Consider the following 17,219-nt stretch of genomic DNA (forward strand, 5'->3'; position numbering starts at 1 on the left):
CTCCACACTTGACCAGCCACATAAGCCATGAGTCTGCCAACTGAGGCCCACAGGCCAGCCCATCTCATCACCTGTTTTGGAATGGCCTAGAGGTCATGCATTTTACATTTTTAAATGGCTGGGAAAATAGCAAAAGAATAATATTTCATGAGCATGAAGTTAAAATTCCAGTGTCCAGACAGCTTTCGTGTGAAACAGTCACGTTCATCCACTCACCTGCACATCACCTGTGTCTGCTTTTGTGCCACTATGTCTGAGCTCAGTAGTTGCAACAGAAACTGCAATTTACAAAGCCTAAAATATTTATGATCTGGTCCCTAAGAGAAAAAGATGGCCAACCCCAGGTATAAGGCTAACATACTAAGAAAGCCTAGTTTCTTCACTTTAAAATGGAAACAGTGCCTCATTGGGTTGTAGCAAGGATTAAATTAAATAATACAAAACTTGACCTCAATTAAGCATCCCCCCCAAACCCATGGGCCCCATACAAGAGGACAAATACTCCTGATGGATCATCATCAGGAAAATGAGGACTGAATTATAATTAAGGTGGACCTACATATGGTACTGATCACTCACTGTCTTATAAGGATATTTAAACTCTTCAGAAGTTCTTGTCACGTGCCTCGAGCTGGGTGGCAGAGGCTATAACATATGTGAGCTTTGCATTCATGGTGTGTGCCATACAATCCAGTCTTTTTTAAAAAATAAAATTTACTTAAACCAGAAAAAAACTGAAGAACAATTCACTTCCTTCCCCCATTCCCTACCTCATGTCTCTGGCAACCATCCATCTGTTCTCTGTATCTATAAGCTTGCCTTAAAATGAAAACAAAATATATATATATATACATATATATACATTTAGATCTCACATATAAGAGAGATCATACAGTACTTGTCTTTCTCAATCTGATTTATTTCACTTAATATCTCCCAGTTTTACCCATATTACCACAAATGGCAAGACCTCATTCATTTTAATAGCTGAATAATATTCCATTACATATATAATGAATAAATTGCATATGTATATATATGTGTGTATATATGTATATATACATATACATACATATTTACATAAATTACAATTTCTTCATCCATCAGTGGACAAGATTGTTTTCACATCTTGGCTTTGTAAATAATGCTGCAATGAACATGGGATACATATATCTTTCCGAATTATATGGTATTTTTGATATAGTTGGATAAATACCCAAAAGTGGAATTGCTGGACTGATCCACTATTGATTGTCAGAACTACTTTTCCAAGATGCAGAAACAGAAATAATCTCCCCTGTTATTCCTGCTCTATTCCTGACGCTCATATGCTAGACAGAGCAGTCTCACAAGCTCCTTCACCTTCTCATTTCCTCATCAGTGGTTCCCTTCAGATCAGCAGCCCCTACGCAAATCCACCACAGTAAAAATTAGGAGACTATAAGGACTTTGGGTTTCCAGAGCTAAGGTAGACATATAGGCTACTAACAGGAACAAAAGTTGGTTTCTGAGAAGTCTTTCAATGAAGGCTTTAGTGGGAAAACTTCTCAAGTAGTAATGTTTCCTAATTCCCTTTCACAATATTCTAAATTCAGAAACTTGGCAGCTATACCTTAAAGGAGTTATCAGTTCCACACCTAGAAATGAATGGTGATGAGGAGGAATAAGTTCCCACGATCAGAAATGGGATGGTGAAAGTATTTAGAAGCATACACTCACATGAGGAGTGGTTAAAAAACCAGGAGACACAAGGACTCAGAGGAAAAACAGCTATTTAAGGATCATTTAACGGCCCCCATGTGACAGATAGATTTAATCTGTTCTATGATGTGGCTCCTAGAGAGAAACCACATTGGCCACATAAACATAATTCAAAGAATGTCAAAGATTGTATTACTGTAGTCATGTTTCCAGGAAGACTTTAAAATAGGCAATAACTCAGAGGTAAAGAGTTTACCCTCACTTCAAAAAAAGAAAAAAAGATTTAAATTCTCTTGAATCAAAGTTGGCTCTTATGCCCCCAAATGCTTTCATTCATAGACTTGGAGGAGAACTGTAAACTAGAAACGTCATATTTTTTAAAAATTGGTGGTGATAACATTTGTTTTATGAACTGCAGAATACAATCCATATGCTCAGACAGAACTGGTTTAAGAAAAAAATGAAATTAAAGTCGACAGAATTTATTCAATGACAGAAAGGGTAAATACTGTTTTTCTGGAAAAAGCTATCAGAGTCCCACAAGTAAAACATTCACTGAGACCTTGGTTGGGGGGGTTGGCCAGTGCTGCAGCTTCAGACTTAGTGGTAAAGAACATGCCCTCCAATGCAGGAGACACAGGAGACTCGGGTTCAATCCCTGGGTTGGGAAGAACCCCTGGAGGAGGAACCGACAACCCACTCTAGTATTCTTGCCTGAAAAAATCCCATGGACAGCGGAGCCTGGTGGGCTACAGTCCATGGGGTCGCAGTGAGTTGGACACGACCGAGCGACTGAGTAGGCATGCCTATGTGCACACAGTTCCTGATTAAGAGAGATGCTTCTACAGCCGCTTCCTCCCTAGGACAGAGACCCCTCTAACTCACAGAGGTTCTGCAGAGAAGGCCTTGCACATTCTGGGTGCTGGTATCCTCCCACAAGTGTGCTCGTTTTCTGAAGCTTACAAAGCTTCTGATTAGATTTTTCTCAGTCTAGTCATGGAAGTACTGAGATTTGGAAAAGTAGTACTTAAAGACTCATACAGGGACTTCTCTGGAGGTCCAGTGGTTGAGACTCCACACTCCCAGTGCAGGGGACCTGGGTTTAATCCTTGGGCAGGGAACTAGATACCACAGGCCACAACTAAGACCTGGAGCAGCCAAATAAACATTATAAAATAATAATAATAAAAATTAAAGCTTATATACTCCCTTGGGCTTAAGTAAGATAGTCATCTCTGCTTCACCCCCACTCCAACCTTGCTTCTTTATTTGAAAAATTAATGTATTTACAATAGCTCTCAAACATGATCAGAACCAACATTTTAGATTTTGGTGAGAAGCAATTTAGCGTGCTTAAAAGATGGGGTTTTTTTTTTTTTTTTGCATTTGTTTTCATTTTAGATCACGGAAGCTGAAGCTTTTGAGGGTGAGTGACCAAGAGGGCCTAAAATTTTGTATCCTCATTTTCTTTGATTTGTTGGAGCATATAGTTCAAGTTAAAAGATGGGGTAGAACCTAAGCAGAAAATTGTTTTCACCAAGTAACCTTCATCAGCCCATTTACTGTAACCAAGTATTTACTTCTCAAATAACATGATCTCCTAATGTCAAAATGACTTCTTCCCAAGTATGAAATGTGGGTAAAGGCCCTTCCAAGTCAGAAGCATGGCTGATCCAGGACAGTGTGAAACTTTTTAAGGGCAGGGCAGGTAGAGTGAAGACCATTCATTTCTCAGACATCATCCTGGCACTTTTCCCGCCACCCACATACCCAATTAGTAACAGCAGGCCTAATGCTACAGCAACTAACCTACTTTCTGAAAATAAATGACTTAACCATGGGAGGTAAGCTAATTCTTTAAAAGATTACATTAAGTCAGCTACCTTGTGCAGAGCTTAAATGTCTGTATTCCATTAAATCAAATTACTCTCTAATGCCATTAGTCATCTTAACATAGGACTTAATTTATTGCTTGAAACACAACTATGACACATTACAAAATAATCATTTAAATAATGCAATAATAACATTTTCAAAGCTTGCTACCAAGTTGCCTTCGCCTTTCCTCCTTCTTTAGCATCCCCCCTTCCCTATGTGGCAAGTGAGAAACATGTCCACAGCATATGAACTTTCTTTCTTAGATCTAAACAGGCAAAAGCAGCTGAGTACAGTGCATTTCAGGGCTTCTCCGGAAGCTCAGTGGTAAAGAATCTGCCTGTAAGGCAGGAGTTGCAGGAGACATGGGTTCAGTCTCTGGGTGGAAAAGATCCCTTGGAGGAGGGGATGGCAACCCACTCCAATATTCTTGCCTGGAGAATCCCCATGGAGAGGAGTGTGGTAGGCTACAGTCCATAAGTTCCCAGAGAGTCAGACACAACTGAAATGACTTAGCACGCATGCACACACAGTGCATTTCAGTGCCACATGTGGCAACTAGGCCATGAATAAAACTTGTTTAAACACATACCTTCTCTCTGCTGCTATGAGCAGTCAAAGACCTTTGCGCTGCCCCACGAAGAGCTGTTCGATAATTATAGAAATTGCTTGAAGGGTCCATTTGATGCTGTAGGCAAAAGAGAGGAGAATATGAACTACACACTTCTCACCTGCAGAAAGTTTATGAGATCACACTCTAAATGCTGGATTCAAAAAGCCCAAATAACTCTGGGACAAAATGTTACTTAACAGCAAGAGCTCCACTTCACATACCTCAAGAACATCGAACTTGGCAGTCTTCACTTTGGCCCAAGTTTTTTTCAGTCGAGAGACGGGGCTCATGTTCATGCCAGCTTCCGATTACAATGGAAGGCGAGAAAAAGAAAGTGGAAACAGAGAAATCAGAGAAGTCATTCTAAGGTACATTCTGAAAAAAGTGTTCATTATTAAGTAAAAGGAAGTTAGATTTAAAAAAAAAAAAAAAAAACTTGCCAAACGATTTTCCAAAGTAGTGGTCCCATTTCACAACCCCACCCAGGTCTGAGAATTCTACTTGGTCCATAATCTTCACAATATTTGGTTCAATCAGATTTCTTAATTTCAGTCACTCCAGTGTGTGAAGTGTATTTCACTGTGATTCTAATTTAAATTTGTATTTCTCTGATGACTAATGATGTAGAGCTTCTTTTCATATACTGTCTGTCCATCAGTGTATCTTCTTTTATGAATTGTTCAGGTATTTTGCCCTTGTTTTCACTGGATTATTTGTCGACATAGTGTTGCTCTATAGGGTCTTTTACAGAGTTTGAATACAAGTGTTCGGCTAGATGTATTACAAATACTTTCTCCTGTGATATAAATTGCCCTGACATTTTCTTAACAGTACAAGAGGGAAATTAGGTAATCTTCTATTACCTAGACTGTGGGCCTTTCAAATCCCTGATTTAGATGACCTTTCTGCTCACTATTTTTGTGCAGTAAGCCAGATAATAAGCTGAAGATTTACTAGTTATTTTTATGGGGGAGACAAGGGGTCAAAAAAAGATTTTTTAAGGGAAAAATGGATTCATGAGGGGGGGTTATTAAAATTAAAATTATTGAATTAAATTCAGTAGATTCTCTGGCTTCAAACTGACCCTGATTCTAAAGAGGCAGGTAAATATTCACATATTTACCGAGTACTTATAATGTGTAAGGTAGCCATATCGTTTATCATATAAATCAGGATATTTTAAAATGAAACAGTCATTATCAATAATCGTAGCAAGAAAACAGGTATAAACTGGAAAAAAAACAAGACACAGTGTTACCCCCATGCCCTATGTTTATTGAATGAATAGTTGCTGGCATTAAAAATCCTTGTGAGGCTAATGAGGTCAGCAGATGACAAGTACTAGGATCAAGGGTAGTCAGAAAATGTTCCAGTTTCTCAGGCCAACCTCTTGTCTTACCAGTGGAATCATTTGATTTACTTTCAGATCATATGTTTCTATAATGCTCGATACACAAGCTGCTCAAATGCTTTCTCAAATCCTTAATTTAGGCAAATATATTTTATAGATAAATATTCAGATGAAGATTAACTAAACATATTCCATGAATTCTTATATACTTATAAAAGATTAAACATATTTGTATCAGTTTGTATATTTAAAGCTTTCTGGTCATTCTGAAACAAGTCTGGATTAATAAGTACAGTTTTCATGAACAAAACTGTACTATTTGCTAATTCTTAGTGGGTCCATTTCACATAACCTATATAAACAAAGGACACGTATCTCTCAGAAAACACTCACAGATTATTGCCATCAAGGAATTGAAGTTGCCAATGTTAAAACACTCCCGAGCCACGTCAATGAAATACTCAATCATCCTTGCTCGATGCTTCTTCTTCACAGGCTGTACAGAACGAGAAGAGAGCAGTTGTCCAACATGTAGGCCCAACAACTATAAAGGAAATATGAAAAAGTAAGATAGAGGGCTGGGAGGAAAATTCATTTTCTCACCATGCAGATTTCTGTAGCAACCAAGTAGCTGAGGCGGTTAAACCATTCCACGTAGGCTTCCAAGTTCCGTGTTTTCTTCCGTTCACTGTAGCAACTCTATCGAGAAAGTAAAATGAGCAGATGAGTTGGAGGAAAAATGGGTGTATGAGGCTCTTGTTTTTGTCAGATATGGGCCTTTATTCTCAGTTTATGAATTAGGAAGACTTTTGAGGATGGGGGGGCAGCAGGGAGGGGAAAAAGAGAACAAGCCACTAATAGTCTCGACTCTCCTGCGAGTGTGTGCTATGTCACTTCAGTCGTGTCTGACTCTTTGTGACCCCATGGACTGTAGCCCGCCAGGCTCCTCTGTCCATGGGATTTCCCAGGCAAGAATACTGGAGGGGGTTTCCAGGCCCTTCTCCAGGGGATCTTCCTGACCCAGGGATCGAACATGCGTGTCTTAGGTCTCCTGCATTGGCAGGCAGGTTCTTTACCACTAGTGGCACCTGGGAAGCCCATGGCTCTCAATAGAAATATCAGTCTCAGTATAGTCCTGTGAAAACCCAAAGATCTAGAAACCTATTCTGCTGCATTCATGACAGTGCCTTCACTCCCAGGAGACTAAATTACTCTGGGTGAGAACAGTTCTCAAAAGTACCATTCCAAAATATATATATATATATGTCTCAGCTGCATTCTAAAACAATCTTGACCAATTAATACGGGTGTGACTACCTACTGCTGTTCACAGAGCATGGAGAAGCTGAGAGTATAGAAGTCTAGAAAATTTTCTCCTAAGACTAGGAGACAATTTTGGAACACTGTGTAGCAAGAAACTAGTATTTTCCAAGGTAGATAAAGCGGAAGTTTACACCATCCTGGTTTTTGGAGAGTGAGTGACATATTGTTCAAAAGCAAAAAGAAGTTAAGCTCATCTCAGGGTTCAAGGCCAAGCTTAAACAGGTTAATTACACCCCTCTTTCCTTCCTTCCAAATGAGGCAAACAAAAAAGTCCAGTAGCCTCTATTGCAAAACCTGATCTTCACTTCCTGTACTGAGCAAAACTATTCTAAGGCCGGAAAACAGCTGCTGCCCTTACTCTAAAAGGGGAGCTTTCATTAGTGGGTGATACAGTCTTTGCCTAATACTTCTGGAGGTAACACGAGGAAAAGTTTCTTATGTGTGTGTACACCGACCTTACAGCCTTGCCTACCATCAGTTTCTGCCCATATGGGCTGTACTCAGGCAATAAACCTGCCATGAGGGATGCACCTTAAAACAAGAGGCAGAGCAGGAAAGACCTGGCCTTGGCACACTGGACATGCATCCTGTCTTTACCGCCCCTGCTACTGTTGAATCATGAGCAGAGCATCCTCTCGTATTTTCTTTCTGACTTAATCTGCTAAAACCATTTTCCTTTATCTCCCACCTTCATCATCACAAATGCCTGCATCTACTTGCTTATTAAATTTCCCAATAAGGAGAAAGAGAGGATAACAGTTGGTGATAGGGTAAGAATACTGTTATGGCACTTGGAGACCAGACTCAAGAATAAAAGTGCGATGAATCAGACATGGCTGAAAGAAAAAAAATCTTTCTGAGGGACTTTCCTGGTGATCTAGTAGTCAAGATTAAGACTCTGTGCTTCCACTGCAGGGGGCATGGGTTTGATCCCTGGGTTGAGGAACTAAGATCCCACATGCTGTGTAGGATGATCAAAAAAAAAGAAAAAGCCTCATGCACAAAGTGCAGGCATACCTCAGAGATATTGTGGGTTTGGCTCCAGACTACCGCAATAAAACAAATATTGCGATAAATAGAGTCACATGAATTAAAAAAAAAGAAACAAAACTTCCTGATCTTTAAAATCTAAAACAAAAGTGTTCCAATTTCTGTCTCTCATACCCACTATCATGGACTAAAGAATTCCATTTCCAATTTCAGGGCTAACCTCTGGGTAGACCCCATTACCTTGTCATTGTCCAAAGGGTCCTTCTGCACAAAGGCTTGAACAAATTCTTCTGGGCCAATGTAATTGAGCCTCTCCTGAAACACAAACCCAACAGTATTGAAGAAACACAAACTTCAACAGGATTGAAGAAAAGGAGAAGGAATGGTCTTTCCATTCTGTCTATTAATTTCTGCCACTATCCTCATTTTCAACAGGCAGCTTGTCAAATGAGCCTTTAACCTTCAAAACTGTCATTATCTTTAAGATCTGAGCAGAGACAGTTTTCTGCTTGGGTCGATGTATATACTAGAAAGTAAAAGGCTGAGCGAGCTATGGAAAAATTCATTAGAGGGGGAACATGAGGAAGGTCAATAACCTCTTTGCTCTTGCTTAGTATTTATTTTAAAGTGAATTCTCAGAATATCAGAAACAGGCATACACAAATATCTAAACAAAACACGCTGCCACTATTTCATATATTAGCTCCCATTTGGATTATGTTCACCTCTCCCTTGACATCACTGCCGATGAACATGCTATCTGGTTACCATGGCAAACCAAGTCTGGGTTATAAAGACAAGGATGACAACGGCCTCACCAGCTCTATGTGAGTCAGCTGCTGGGCCAACGTGTAAGGGTCACTGCAGACAGTGATGATGTCCCTTTGGATGGACTGTGGCTTGGTCTTGAGAACTGTGAGTCGATCCGTCGATGTGGAACTGATTTTGGCCAGCACTTCCTCGTACTGGCTGAGCGCGGCCAGCTTGCGGATCAGACACTGGATCATCTGCTGGACATTCTTCCGATACGTCTGCCAGGAAACAAGAAAAGGATGACCACCTCGCTCTGCCTGTGCATCCATGCCACAAACTCAGAGACTCTGTACTTGGTGCTTTTACTTTGATGCTGGCTAGCCACCTTGGTGGAGGGCAGTTAGAGGCAGTCAGCTTTGCTCTAACAGTTTAAAAGACACATATACATACGGTGTCTTTTCAGACCTGCAAGATTTAGTTCTTTCCTTGGGTTGCTCTTAAGAGTGCGACTCAAGTTGGGCCATGAAACAACTACAATGATATTTTAGATGAGCTATTTAGGGAATTCCATATAATAGGAACCACATACAACTAATGTTTTCTGGACTGAAATAGGAACCTATTGGTTTTCTTCTGGGAGGTGAAGATGCACAGATCTCAAGTCAGAGCATTCTTTTCCTAATTCTTTTTCTTTAGGCCCACCTTCTTGATTTTTCTACTTCTATCATTCCCAATCTCATTCGTCTAAGTACAAACAACTATTTGACAGAAATACACCATCACTTCCTACTCAGCCCCTAACCACCTTCCTGACTTTCACATATAACATGAGTTCCCACCAAAAGAAGCATTGGATATTCCTTTTTGGTATCTGACCTCCCTTTGGCTCGTGTCTGTTTCTGTTGCACTCATGAGTCACTGCTAATGTTTACAATCAAATTCCTTCACATGGCAATTCTCCCCGTAATGCTACTACCAGCTGCTGCCTGGTTTGTGACTACATCATGCTACAGCCAAGCACTACGATAAATTAGTATTAAAAGCAACACAACATATTATAGATAAATGTTAGCCTCTTGGCTTTTAAAATAGTTATTAAGTCCAAAAAATAACTCCACAATCAATCCCTAGGGGGTAGTTATCATGATGTAAGTTAGGGGTGTTCTTTTAATTCTTCCTTTTCCAGCCAAAAATTGCCAAACACTTAGCCATCTAAGTAAATAGTGACGCTGGTATCAGAGAAAGGCCTACAGGCTAATTCATTGCTAGTGTGGTCCTTAGGTTAAAGCTCCAAAGGAGGACAGTCCCAGTGAATTTCCAGATGAAAACCTTATATCCATGCTTTACTAACTAATCAGCTCCTTTTCAAAAAGTACCACAATAACATTTTCTGAGATTAATTACCTGAAAATTAAATGCCATCTTACCTACAAGTCTAAGAACCATCTTTTTTTTTTCGACAGTGGTCATTTGGTTTACCAGAGCATCTTATAAAATTTTAAATGAACAGATGTTTTCATACTTAAATGGAGGAAAATCACAAATAGGAGGTAATGAGCAATTCTCATACAGTCAAGGCAAAAAAGCCCACATAACCTTCCTTCTCTTCTTCTCTATTTGTCTGGTATATATTCCACTGAGTTCTTTAAACTGGTTCATTAGATGACCTTTTCCTCCCTCCTACATTCACAGATCACCCTAAAGTCACTAATGAAATACCTAAGTGTTTAAAAAATTGAGCCCTCAAAGAAGCTATCTTCCACACAGCACTAAAGTTATCAGTTTAGAAGATGCTATCTATTTGATAATATGCTTGTCACTCAAAGAAAATGCCTCTTTCTTCAGAATTCAAAGCACTTCAGGCCAAATTGAGGGCTATTTTAAATCCTTCGCTGGGGGGTGAGCAAAATGGGTAAGAGGGGGTCAAAGGTAGAAATTTCCAGTTACAAAATAAGTCATGGGGATGTAATGTCCAGGAAGGATGGTGACTTCAGTTAATAATACTGCATTGCATATTTGAAAGTTGCTAAGAGATCTTAAAAGTTATCACAAGATAAAAATTGTGTAACTATGAAAGGTGACAGATGTTAACTAGACTTACTGTGGTGATCATTTTGCCATGTACATAAGCCATGAGTCACTATGTTGTACACTTAAAACTAATACAAGGTTATATGTCAACTGTACCTCAATGAAAGTAAAGAAGAGTAAAATAAAAATCCTTCATCCCTATTTCCCTTGCTTCTTCTACTTTCATAATCTTTTAAGTTACATAAAAATCCACCAACTTCAAATGGATTCTGCGGTCTTTGGTTCCAAATATCATAATAAATGCTCCCCAGGTGATTCTGACACATAGCAAATATCTGGTGAAAGATTCTTATTCTACACTTAAAAAGTGCTTTTTAGGGAACAGGCAGAGGAGTGTACAGTGGAGGATTCAGCTGGCATGCAAAAAGCAGGAAAATATGAGGAGAACATGCGTGCAACAGGGTATAGGGGAAAAGCCATTCAAATAACAAAGAACGAGTGTGTGTGCAGGTGCACACGCAGGTGTGTGTGTGTGAGAGAGAGAGACAGAGAGGAATATGTATGTGTGATACGTATGTGTGTGACCTCTTTGAAAAGTTTGTTACTGCGACTTGATTCCATTTGAGAAACCAAAGCTTGGTGTCATTAAGCCTGCTTCCTTCCTGAATCATGGATTGCTAAATATGTACTTAATCTTTTTTATAACTTCAAATGCCAGTGTCAGTAATTACCTGGCAAATAAAGATAGAATAAAGACCAGCCCCTTAAGGAAGAGAAAATTGCATTCTACCCACAATAGTCATTTGTCATGTAATTCAATCATCAGTTTCATTTCGGGTTCCTTGCAGCCAAGTCCTAATAAACCTGTTCATTTTGGGCAAATCCTGAGGCAGGAACCATATTAGGTCATATTATGCGGAACTGTTCTAGCAGATTCAGAACTCAACTAAATTACATAGAGAGCACACCTGGATCCATTGACTGCCAAAAAAAAAAAGTCCCAGGCAAGATGCAGCAAGTCCCAATCCAAGCTCACACTCCTTCCCAAGAAGGGAGATCCTTTTTCCAGTGGAGGGAAATATTTTTTCCTATTCCAGTAATTGATTAGTTTGTTAGCTCATTCATTCAATCATCCATTCAAACACTCCTGAGTGCCCATTAAATGCCAGGTACTGGGCTAGGAGTTAAGGTGCTATGTGAGCAGAAGGGGCACAGCATGGAGTCCAGAGGCGGGAAAACAAGTCATAAAGAAAGTAGCTACTAATCACAGAGTGCTATGAAGAAATTGGTGGTGAACGCTGACAACGGGGAGTGCCATGGCTGGGTGGTGGGGAAAGATCTCCTCAAGGAAAGACACTTCAGCCCAAGACAGGTTAAGGGCCTGCCGGTTCAGGTAAGCACAGGACCGAGGGAAAGAGCATCAATCCCAAAACGTTACCTCTTAGGGTTGATAGGAGTGAAAGAGGAGCAGAGAATTTCGAGGACTTGCCAGAGCACTCAAATCAACCAGCTGCCAAATCATGGACCCATTTCTGAATACTGGCTATATAAGTGGCTGAAGGAATAGCATCTCACTATAAACCCAATCGAATCATGGCAGGTGACATCTCTCCACTCAAGCCCTAGATGAATCAACCAACTCTGTGGTTACACTTGGCTTATCTTCTCATCTCCTCTTTTCACACTTATAACTCTCTGAAGACGTCAAGGTTTATCAAGGATTTATTATGAACACAGGAGGGCTGAGAAGAAGCCCAGGCACAAGGCTGTCTGGCTCCCTTGCTTGGTTCCATCCAATTCTTGAATGGCTTGATCCTGTTAAAAAGAGATTGGGCCCAATCTGGCCAACACAGATAGCAGCGATCCCCTTCATGAACTTCCATGACAAGAAGGACGCAAAGCCATCCATTTGGCACTGTATCTGAAAAAGATTTTTAAGGTATTCCTTTGGAAAAAAAAACAAGGCATCATTTCTACCTTTTAAAAAGGCGATAGAGAAAAAGGAAGCTGACTGCCACATCAAGTTAAGTATCTAAACACAACTTAACTGAAATGAAGCACTGCCTGACTCAGGGCTTAGCCTCACACAAGAAAAAGTCCTTATGATGCCACTCATCTTTTGAGCAGCTTATCATAAACTTAGGTCACTGAGACAGCCCTGCTTCTGCCAAGCAGCATAGCAGCTTAGCCCTCTAAGAAAAGATTTACCAAAAAACAGTGATGCCTAACTTTTGCCTTTATTATGAGTGATGAACATACCAATTCCTATCTTGCTTGAACCTCTTACATACAAACTAGCAAAATGATTAGAAGTGTCAGAATTTGCAAAAGGACCCAGGGAACTATTCATTCAGTCTTGTAGAAGTTATGGCTGTTCTGAGCAGCAGTGTTCAATATAAAGTCATATGTGCTTATGTGCTCAGTTGCATCCGACTCTTTGCTACCCCACCATGCTCCTCTGTCCACGGAATTCTCCGGGCAAGAACACTGGAGTGGGTTGCCATTTTCTTCTCCAGGGAATCTTCCCAACCCATAGCTCGACAAAGTCATAGGGGAACTGTGAAAGGATTAATTCCACTTTCATGAGAACATAATGTGGGAAGCACGTGCACATTTTTCAAGTGTTAATCTTAGAAAATTTTGTCTGATTTTTTTAAGTTTGGGGAAAACGTATTAAAATGTATTCACTAGAAGTAGACAGAACAGATAGGGTGTCTTGTTATAGGATCTTGACGGCACATCACTGAAAGAATGATTTCTCCAGTTAGGGTATCCATAATGGGAAAATGCATTTTAAATCAAATGAAACAAGACACCACTGGCTTTGCCAAATGCTTCATCTATCTTTTTTGAATGTTGTATCTGGGCCTAAGTAATGTGTTCCCTGGAGCACGCCAGCAACACGGAAACTACAAAGGCCTCCTTGCCCAACAAGCCTCAACACAGAATACCAGTCCTCCAGGCTTGCTTCAAAGAGGATAACCTTGAATTTGTCATAGCTAGTTAGTGCTTATCAAAGGCTCAATTGAGGAACATGATATTTATGAAAGATTATCTAACAGACTTATTTTCCATCTTCACCTAGTCTAGGTGCTAGCCTTGAATCAACTTCCGGGCACAAGACTTGAATCCTTTTTTCTCTGTCTTTTCTACTCCTAAAGAATTACCTTTGCTAATTTATAATAATCTAATGGCCACAGTTTTTACCAAGGAGTATTTGTTGTAAACACTACACAGAACAGTTTCCATGATCATATTCACCAAGTCACTGTAGGACATTTTTAAAAATTTTTATTTAATTCTTTGAAGAATTTATATGGTTTTGCTCCTCTGATAGTGAAAATTATATAACCAACTGTGTTTTCTTTTTACCTAGAGATTTACAGTGAAATAAAACAATCTTGTCCTAGTCAACTGGTTCTTAATATTAGACTATTAGTTTTCTCCTTTCCATGATACAAACTATTTCAGATTTAGTAATATATTCCTGATTATCTGTTAACATATAAGTAGGTTATTTTACATGTATTAGTATTTATATCTCCTACTGTGATATTCTTTGTCTAACTTGCTAGATCACACCTATCTGGAAGGAAGGGAGGAATCAATAAAACAACATAAAAACACAATTGCAGAATGAATCCTCTGCATGAACTGACATGAACATACCCCCAAATTAATCACATAAAACTTCAGATCACACCCCTTTGAAGTGGGATCGTCTAATCAGCTCTGTTTGGCACACCAAACAGAACAGTGCTCTGTGGAGAGGACTTGCCCAAAGGCAGAAACCCAGAGGAACCAGTGGAGATGCCAATGTACAAGTCAGCACCACTTCCCAACTAAGACCCTGCCTGGAAATCCAAATGACTGTACTCAATTTAGGTTACCAACCTCCTCGCCACTGGCTATTCGGTGAGCCAGATCTTTTAAGTTTCTCATCATTCTTTCATCCCGAAAGTCGTAAGGAAATGTTTCTGTCCATTCTGTCAGGAGCTGAAGGATTTTCGGTGCAATTTTTCTTATCTGATTCTAGAGAGGAAAAACAAACGGAATTCAGTGATATCCATCAAACAAATAATTACAAACAACGCTACTGATAAACTTCTAGTGCAAAGTCTTTGAGGCTAAAGAAGCTCTAGTCCCCCTCTCCCAAATCAATGTCAAGTGCTACCAACTTCAGGAAGGACCTAGGGGTCTCCCATGACACTAATATTTCTTCTTTATACCATTCCCCATTCCCTTTGCATAGCCATGATACCCCTCAGCCCAGGCAGAAGCCATGGTTACTTCAGGAGACCCACTTCACAAGATTTAAGCCATAAAGCTACCAAACCCAATAGAAAAAAAGTAAAGTTCAAAATATATCATTACCTTATCACTGTTGGGATCACTTAGTCTCTGGGGCTCAACACACAAGTGGCAAACTTTGGCCATTAGCTCATATGGATGCATAAATAACCGAGAACTCAACAGGAAGGTAAATATATACGTTCTCTGTGGCAAGAGAAAAAAAAAAGTTATCATGGTTAGATCCTACATCTGAAACTAGTTTCTCCCCTAAACATGATACATCATATATCAAGTTCTCCTGATCAAAGTGAAAATGCTGTAGTTTCAAAAGTGATGCTTACTAGTAGGAAAACAAGATGGATTTCTCCTTTACCTTCTGATATATCTTTTCCCTTAAACCATATTAAAAATAACAGAAGTACAGGATAAGTTGAGCTACTAAATTATTCACAGCACATTTTTACATCTATCCTCTGGGAGCCTGCATACCAGGACATATAACTCAGCCCAGTAAAGAAGAATGAAATTCAGCCCAAGGAGATCAATCTAACTTACATACACCACCCGTACAGAATCTTGTTCTGTGTCCAAATATTATGGTAACTCAATGGAAATTAAAAAACAAAAAACCACCCTACCCACATCAGTTCAAGAATTCTCCAGTGGGTCCAGTATTACACACTGGAGCATTTGTGTGCTTGTCAGAACATTCAAAGACAGGCGTTCAAGTCATCTGTTTACTTGCTCAATGGCTAAGCAATTTGATAAAACATAATATCACACTATATACTTTTCTTTAAGCACACTGTCTCCCAAGAAGCCAGTAATGAAGTAATGCTTATGTGTTATAATAGCTTCAGACTCCCAATAAAAAGAAAAATTCCATGGGTTTTTTCCTCCCCCTGAGGCACCCTTTTATAGCTCATAAACACTTACAGGGCTGAACAAGGGATGCCTTTTACTTTTGATTACAAGTTTTCCCTGTGTGGCAACATATTTGAAAATGCTATGTAACAAATCACACACAGAGAGAGATAACTCAGTAACAAACACTATGGTGAACTCCAGTGGCAAGCACAGACTAACGTTTGTACACCAAGGTCATTATTATATTTAAAAGCATTTGAATCCAGTGTCTGGATATTTTCATGAAATCTTTATCAACAAGCAGCTGTTGAGGAACGGGGTCAGACACAGCACAAAGGAAGTGGGAAGAAGCATCACTTGCTCTAGAAATAGAAAACCCGGGTTTGATTGCTGATGTCGGGTGTGAGACCATGCGCCAACTGAATCCCAAATTTCAATTTTTTTCCTCTCTGAGTCTCTTGGAATTGCTCTAAAGACTGAGAAAATATACACGGATTTCCTGAATTAGAAAGGATTACCTATACAAATGTCAGGGATCTAAGGAAAACATAAGCAAGCATATTATCTGATGTCCATTCTACAAAGAATTGCATCTTGAATGTAACTCGTGTTCTCTTTTCTATGAAGCTTCCCTGTGTCACTTCACCTTTCTCAACATAGTGATGGCCTTGGAAACCAGAAAGGCATTGAACGTTCGAGGAGCATCCAAGGTTCTCTGGCATTTCTATGTAAGGATCATGGTACAAGCATGAGTCAAACGTTACCATTTTTTAGACGGTCTCTGACTATCTACACTGTGGTGGCAGCCCCGAAAAGAAAACTGATATGCAGAACTGTCGTATCCAGGCTCAGTCGGGTCTCAAAGTACTCAATAACCAACGTGCAACTTCTTGTTAGAAAAATTCTTGGGAATCCAGATGTAATTCTGGAGCACCCAGGGTCCCTGTTTACTCTATTGTAATTTCTGCTGGATACCAAGGATGTGTTTCAGAAACATGTGAATACTTACATCCGGATAATAATCCACATTGGGTACCAAGTGCTGGATGAGCGCTTCCAGAGACCCGGAGAGGAGGTTGTTGTCATGGTAATACAAACCCCCACAGCTGTCCTCTGCAGACTGATAGAGGTTTCGGTTGTAACCACTGCTGTCAAACATGGCAGAAAAGGGAGGAGTCTGAGGCATGCTTTCCTAAAACAAATAAGAAAGGAAGAAACATGGTGTCAGTAATAGGCAGCCCCAAAGAAAAGCAAACTTTAATAGGCATGAGGTTTTCACAGTCATGAAGAAGCAGGCACTTTTTAACCCAGGTTAGACTCTGAAACAATCTCAGAACTCATCAAGAAGTACACTGCTTTTCAACAGCACACGAACGCATATTTTTGAGTACCAATTGTGTCCAATAAAGTAGCATGAAATAC

At 39.8% G+C, this 17,219-nt stretch overlaps 1 protein-coding gene across 2 annotated transcripts in view; it reads right to left on the minus strand.

Moving 5' to 3' along the window:
- RASGEF1B (RasGEF domain family member 1B) overlaps positions 1 to 17,219 on the minus strand; it is a 38,529-nt gene that overhangs the window by 8,816 nt on the left and 12,494 nt on the right. The window contains exons 2-11 of one of the 2 annotated variants that reach the window (XM_068975722.1): positions 16,807 to 16,989; positions 15,012 to 15,134; positions 14,532 to 14,669; positions 14,206 to 14,208; positions 8,672 to 8,884; positions 8,094 to 8,168; positions 6,144 to 6,239; positions 5,934 to 6,036; positions 4,411 to 4,490; positions 4,169 to 4,264 (exon numbers count right to left, since the gene is read on the minus strand). In XM_068975722.1, the coding sequence (XP_068831823.1) occupies positions 4,169 to 4,264; positions 4,411 to 4,490; positions 5,934 to 6,036; positions 6,144 to 6,239; positions 8,094 to 8,168; positions 8,672 to 8,884; positions 14,206 to 14,208; positions 14,532 to 14,669; positions 15,012 to 15,134; positions 16,807 to 16,983 (1,104 nt within the window). In that variant the 5' untranslated portion in view covers positions 16,984 to 16,989. The remainder of the gene's footprint in view (positions 1 to 4,168; positions 4,265 to 4,410; positions 4,491 to 5,933; positions 6,037 to 6,143; positions 6,240 to 8,093; positions 8,169 to 8,671; positions 8,885 to 14,205; positions 14,209 to 14,531; positions 14,670 to 15,011; positions 15,135 to 16,806; positions 16,990 to 17,219) is intronic. The other variant, XM_068975721.1, reaches the window with a different exon arrangement.

This window comes from Capricornis sumatraensis, chromosome 7 (genome assembly GCF_032405125.1).
Source record: "Capricornis sumatraensis isolate serow.1 chromosome 7, serow.2, whole genome shotgun sequence".
Classification (NCBI taxonomy): domain Eukaryota; kingdom Metazoa; phylum Chordata; class Mammalia; order Artiodactyla; family Bovidae; genus Capricornis; species Capricornis sumatraensis.